The sequence below is a fragment of the Solanum tuberosum genome, unplaced genomic scaffold, assembly GCF_000226075.1.
Source record: "Solanum tuberosum cultivar DM 1-3 516 R44 unplaced genomic scaffold, SolTub_3.0 scf00302, whole genome shotgun sequence".
NCBI classification, from domain to species: Eukaryota; Viridiplantae; Streptophyta; class Magnoliopsida; order Solanales; family Solanaceae; genus Solanum; species Solanum tuberosum.
The window spans coordinates 160,200-167,085 of NW_006239238.1; the positions used below are offsets into that span (position 1 = coordinate 160,200).

The 6,886-nt window shown below is 32.9% G+C and overlaps 1 protein-coding gene across 1 annotated transcript; it reads right to left on the reverse strand.

The window, feature by feature from the left end:
• Positions 1-5,455: 5,455 nt before the first annotated feature.
• Positions 5,456-6,490, reverse strand: LOC107063166 (uncharacterized). Its single transcript, XM_015314671.1, has 3 exons — positions 6,421-6,490; positions 6,158-6,216; positions 5,456-6,046 (listed from the first exon to the last, which is right to left on the reverse strand). Exons 1-3 carry the CDS (start codon positions 6,488-6,490, stop codon positions 5,456-5,458), a joined length of 720 nt encoding a protein of 239 aa, XP_015170157.1.
• Positions 6,491-6,886: the final 396 nt, after the last annotated feature.

A 6,886-nucleotide genomic window follows, 5' to 3' on the forward strand; every position in this document is an offset into this window, starting at 1 on the left:
TTAATAGATTTACCAAAACTTTCATTATATATCATATATCTAATATCATCATCATATCATCATGTCATATTAAAAGTGGGAAGCCTCCAAGTCTAAAGTTGAATTACGAAAATGCCCATACAAATTTTATTCATTCATTTATATTAAAAGTGGGAAGCCTCCAAGTCTAAAGCTGAATTACGAAAATGCCATACAAATTTTTATTAACAAGTTCTACACTAATCATATCATCATATCATATTAAAAGTGGGAAGCCTCCAAGTCTAAAGTTGAATTACGAAAATGCCCATACAAATTTTTATTCATTCATTTATATTAAAAGTGGGAAGCCTCCAAGTCTAAAGTTGAATTACGAAAATGCCCATACAAATTTTTATTCATTCATTTATATTAAAAGTGGGAAGCCTCCAAGTCTAAAGTTGAATTACGAAAATGCCCATACAAATTTTTATTCATTCATTTATATTAAAAGTGGGAAGCCTCCAAGTCTAAAGTTGAATTACGAAAATGCCCATACAAATTTTTATTCATTCATTTATATTAAAAGTGGGAAGCCTCCAAGTCTAAAGTTGAATTACGAAAATGTCATACAAATTTTTATTAACAAGTTCTACAAAAAAAAAAAAAAAAAAAAAAACACTTCTAAACAGAAAAACGTTTATTTTCTACATTGAATTTGAATGTAGAAAATTGTTTCATCTTCCCACAATTATTAAATGTTTGAATTGCTTAGTTATAACCAACAATTATTTCAATCTTAATGATTTGTTTTTTTCATCTTGCATGTTAGTAATAACTTTTCATATTCTTTACAACATTCTATAAATTTGCATAGAAAAATATATACATTGATCAATCAAATTATCAAATCAAATTACCACTCAAACATCTAATTTCTTGACAGAAAACAATGTTGGAAAAACAATCAAACCAATTTTATATATTTATTTCTTCAAGCATAGAGAATTGTGTAAAGTAGAACCCAACGTGACCTTCATTGATCATATATTTAGGTATTTATACAAGAGTTTATACATAGACAATTACATAAATAACCCTTAGTAGATACATTAACTAATACCTAAATATCATACTTATCACTCCCCCTCAAGTTGAACCAGGTATAAGGTTCAACTTGCCACGTAAATCACAAAAACGATCCTTCAAGAGAGGCTTGGTAAGAATATCCGCAAGCTGATCATGAGAAGAAATATATTGAACCCGAAGTTCCTTTTTCTGTACAAGATCTCGAATATAGTGAAAATCAATCTCCATAGGTTTGGTGCGAGAGTGAAACACCGAGTTAGCTGTAAGATAGGTTGCACTTAAATTATCACACCACAATGAAGGCAAGGAACCAGAAGAAAGATCAATTTCTTTCAACAATAGACGAATCCATAGAAGTTCACAGGTGGCAGCAGCAAGAGAGCGATATTCGGCCTCAGTAGTAGAGCGTGAGACATATTGTTGTTTGCGAGAACATACTTATCAAATTGCTCTTCTCCTTCACTTCTCAGCAATCCTTTTAGATTTGGAAACCTTTCCATAAGTGTCCGTTTTGGTGCCGAACTCCTTTCCATAGAAAGTCGTTCCAAGTATGAGAACGTTGGGGCAAAAAATATTATGCTTCTTTGGGTTTTGATAATTATATGAAACTTTATTTGGGTATTAGAAATATGCCGGTTGTAATCACATAATTTATGTATTAATATTGTTAATTATTTTTTGGGTTTATATGATACTTCTTTTAAGATGAGTTGTAATAATAATTGTGTTCTATACATTTTTTACTAATATTCCTTACAATTGTCTTGCTGAAAGTCCCTTCCTTTTTCCTTTTGTATAAATTAGCCTTTATTTTCTCGCTTTGTATTTTATGATGAATAGGTTTGTTGCGTTGCAATTATTTTTGTCTTTTGATAGGCTTTTGATGATAATCTCTTGAATTATCTGTCAAGAGTTTTCCTTTTTGTAATTCTGCACTTTAATAGAGAAGATGTGGGATTAAATTATGAATTAGAAATTTTTTGTGGTAGTGTTTCATATACTTTTAGATATGTTGTGTGAAGGATGATGACTCAAAAATTGTATTCAGAAAGTTCTACTATGAAGTAAAGCCATAAGTCTCACATTGGCTTTGTTGTTTATTTGATACAAATAATTAATAAATAAGAGTAAAACAAGATACATGAATAAATAAGATTAAAATTCCAATGAGTGAAGAAAGTTGTTGTTGATACTCTTCTCTTAAGGTCATCTTGTTTGAATTGTGCAAACTAGGTATGTTAAGTTTCATTATGGTTCAAAGTGTAAAGTGGAATTATCGTTTTACTTCTATGCTAAATTAAATATCTAATTAATTAAATAGTAAACAATATCATATATATTGTACTAAATACTAAAAGTGAAAAGGTGTTAAAGTCAAAGATTGAATCAACTTTTAATTGCAATAAAATGAGAAAAACATTAAGAAAGGTGAAAATAAAAAGATCATGGTTTAAAGACTCTTCATTTCTACAAATTAAATTTTAAAACTCTTACATTTTCATTCTCTCATATTGAATATATGAAGGAAAAAATTGGACTTGCAAATTATAAAGTAAGCATGGGACAATATCTTATAAATCATAAGAACTGATAGTATTTAATTATTGATTTCAAAATCTTTTCTTTTATTTGATTCCATCTTCATCTGTGTATTACCATATTTAGTTGTGTTTATGTGTCATTTTCCTTCTCTCAATTTTGGTTTTTATGTTGCACAATATCAATTTATGAACTTTTAAAATTTGTTGATTGCGTGAAAAATATAAGATGAATACATTATTGTTTGGAATAAACGTGCAATGCATGTTCCCGGAAACTAGTATTACTAAAAAGGGAAGCTCCTAACCTCAAAGTTGGATTACCATTTTGCCCCTAAAATAAAATATAATTTAATTAAATATCTAATTAATTAAATGATAAATAATAATCATTATTTTAAAAACTTTTTCCATTCAAAAATAACATTAATTCTCCACATCACCAATTAATCATTATGTCCAGAATGTGGAGAAGATAGAAAGCTGGAAAAAGTAATTTAATGTAGACCAAATTCATTGGATTATATAAATTAAATAAACATAATTCTTTGGCAATTACCAAGAATTATTACATAAATGTTTGCATTTTGAATAGCCACAATCCCACTACTATACAGAATTAAATAAATGTTTGCATTTTTAATTAGAGAGTGTAATTAGTTGTGTATAAAATATAGGCAAAATGTTCTTGTGGACCCTTATACTTGTATGCAAATGTATTGTGAATCCTTCTACTTAATCATTTGTCAACTGAACCCTTAAACTCAATCAAAATGAGTCTTTTAAACCCCTCCAACCATGTGTGTAGCTCACTCTCCTTTACATAAATGACACGTCATATACACATCAGATATATTAATGCCATGTCATAATTATTTTAAAAATTATTAATCAAAATTGTTTAATAAAAGGTAAAATAATAAAAAAATAATTATATTATTTAAAGTAAAACCCATTATGGAATTGAAAAAGATTTGCTTCTTCCTCCAAATGGGATAAGCCATTTGACGATCAAGAATTGGAAATTCGGGAGAGTATTTTAGCGGGAAACAGAGACAAATATATCTTTTTCTTCTGGAAACTCATTTCTCAACTTTAGGTGTATACTGCCTATTTATATATCAAAATGACATGTGTATTAGCAACAAAGTATATATTTATTTTGGTGCACAATTATTTATCTCATCTATTATGCTGAATTAAACTAATAGATTGCCATCTATGAAAAACTTACATAAAAAATAAATTTATTTGAATCTCAAAATTCAAGAAGTATCACATAAAATGGGATGAATGGAGTATTTATTTTGGTGGACAACACGCACCAGGATAACTTTAGGTGTATACTGACACAAAGTCAAAGAAAAAATCTATAACTTTTCACTATGAAGGGGTCTTTTATTTCTCTTATAACACATGTAACCTTCGAACTTTTTATTTCACTCATTATTCTACCTCTTTATTCTTGTAACTTATGTAACATCTAAGTCATTTACCTACCCAATTAACTACCTCATTATCTTTCTATTTATTGTAAGGAATAATTTATCACCTATGAATAATGTTCGAATTCGGGATCGATTCTCCCACCTCCTTGCTTTTATGAACTTCATATCCTAGTGTAATGAACTTGACAGTGGCATATCCTGTAGGAAGGAGACGGCCGTCGATGGCGGATGAGACTGTGTAGTAACAAGCTTTGTAGATGAAATGGAAATCGCAAGTTCCGATTACTTTTTGGAGGAAGTACTTTGTGTCGGTCATTGGATCAATGAGGATATTTCCGGGTATAGGACGGTAGAAAATTTACCGAAGGTAAGGTCCAGTTAACACAATTAGCCTTCAACGATTAAACAGACTCGTAAAACATCAAACTATAACTAAACTATCCAACTATATGACGAGTTTAAAATAAGTAGCTCTGAACTAAGGTTCTAATTTGAAGGGTTGCTCTCGCGTTGCATATATAGACCACTTTGTTTGCTATGTCTTCTCAATATTTAGTTTTCTTCTTGAATATCCTTTTCATTCTTTTAATCTATAAACAGTGAGTGAACTCTTCTAGAAGCATTTTAAAAATCTGAGCAGGTTGCGATCTCCCTTTTGAGTTGCTAATAGTATAGTGCATGAATTGGTCTCTTATCAGTTCCTCCTTGTGTAACCATTTGAGGAGTCTTAACCAGATAATTCTAGAAAAGAGCATTCTTGAAGAGATGATTTTGGACTCATTTGTCTGTTGGCCGAGGATACATTTCAGTCCCCATAATAAGAATTCATCGAGTGTATAACCGCGTTCAAATTACTTGCATTATTATTACTAATCGACAGATTTAGAACTATTTAAGAAGAACTTGTGCTGTCACTGCAACTGTAGCACATGTATCAGATACATCAACAAGAATACACGTCAAAGTTGTATTTCTTCCACTAATACACACTCTAGTATCTCTATTCCTCTTTGTTCTGTCTAAAATGGGACACAATTTTCTATAGCACAACAATGCATCGGCAAATTAACAGAAATCACACACCTTTCGATTAAAAATGAAATCTACTTTCTAGTCATATGCAGACAGTCGCATGAAACTGGTTTTCTATATGATGTGCACTGCCCGACGGCCACTCATATAGCCCATCTCGATTCTGCCCGCGAAACAGAGGCTCCCCCGTACTCAGATCCTTCACACAATAAGCAAAAGGAAAGAATTCAATGGATGTACGGTTATCACGGCAAAATTTGGAAACAGAAAGAAGATTATTTTTTATAGAATGAGAACATAAAGAATTGAGAAGCTTAAATTGCTGATTCGATGCAGTTAAGTTAGTGTTACCGGTATGAGATATTGGAATGGTGTTACCGTCCCCCATTGCTACTCCTCTGGACCGTGGTAGGTGTGCACATCAGTGAAGTTTTGCGCATTAGAGGCCATATGATGAGTGGCGCCTGTATCAACAATCCAAGGAGCCTGTTGAGTTGGAGATCGAGCAGCATAGTTTGCCCGGGCTTGTATGTGATCGTGTGATTGTGATCTGCAAACCTTAGCAAAACTACCAGGACGGTCACACAACTGGCAATTCAGAGTGTGGTCATAACGCTGCTGTTGGTTATTGTTGCCAGCACGCCGTGACTGGGCACGCCTTGACTGGTTGGTGTTGGGGGAATTTGCATTTGAACGCCTATTAGAGGTGTTTCCTTGGCGATGATGCATGTTTGTTTGTTGTGCAATAGTAGCAGTAATGGGTGTTGAGAGTGGCTTCTTTGATTCTTCATGCTTGACGAAACGTTCATGGTCAAGTAACTTCTCATAAAGTTCTGGATAAGAGATAGTAGAATCTCTTGCACGAATATTAGCTGATATTTCACGGAATTCAGGTCCAAGTCCAGTGAGGATTTTGACAATCAGTTCCTCATTAGACACAGGAGCTCCAGCAGTGGCAAGTTCATCACAGAGAGATCGAACCTGGTGCAGATAATCAGTGACAGGAAGGGTTTCTTTTGCGAGGCGAGCCAGATGATCGCGCAAACTAAAGATCCTTGTTTACGATTTGTTGGCATACGCAGTGTGCAAAACATCCCAAGCAGCCTGGGAAGTGGATGCAGCGACAACCGTAGTAGCAAGAGTTGGATCAACTGAGGCCAAGATGACATTTTGAATTAGTTGATCCTAGCGATACCATGAAATAAATGCAGGATTTTCGACGTCCTGATTATTTTGAGACACTGTACGAGCAGGGGTTGGGCGAGAACTGTCGAGATGGCCAAAAAGATTGTGACATGGACACTTGTGCTTTCCAAAGGGAAAAATTGTGTCTGTGAGTTAATTTGATTGGTAACTGGTGACAGGATTAAACTGAACAATCATTGTATTGGCATCGGAATTGGTTACAGTGATGTTTGGGGCCATTTTTCTGGGAAGGGTGGAAGGGTTTCTCGACAGAAATTTACTCGTGAGAGTTAATTGGCTCTTGATACCATATAAAGTATAAAGTTGCCAGTAGAATGAAAGGAACGATGTGTTTTATTGATTGTAAACTAAGTATATATAGATTTTGTACAACTTCTATAGCAAAGAGATAAACTAAGAAAAAGGTAAGACTTATCTATAACCTATATACAAGGAGGAAGTTACAACAGAGTCCTAAAGAGAAGACACTACTAAATATGATGCGTTATTACATTGAAGCACAAGATCTTTCATATAGAGCTAACGGATGAATTGAAACTCATCGAATAACAGAAATGTCAGCCAATCTTTTCTTGCAAATACATAAAAGCAAATTAACATGACAATTCTTGAATC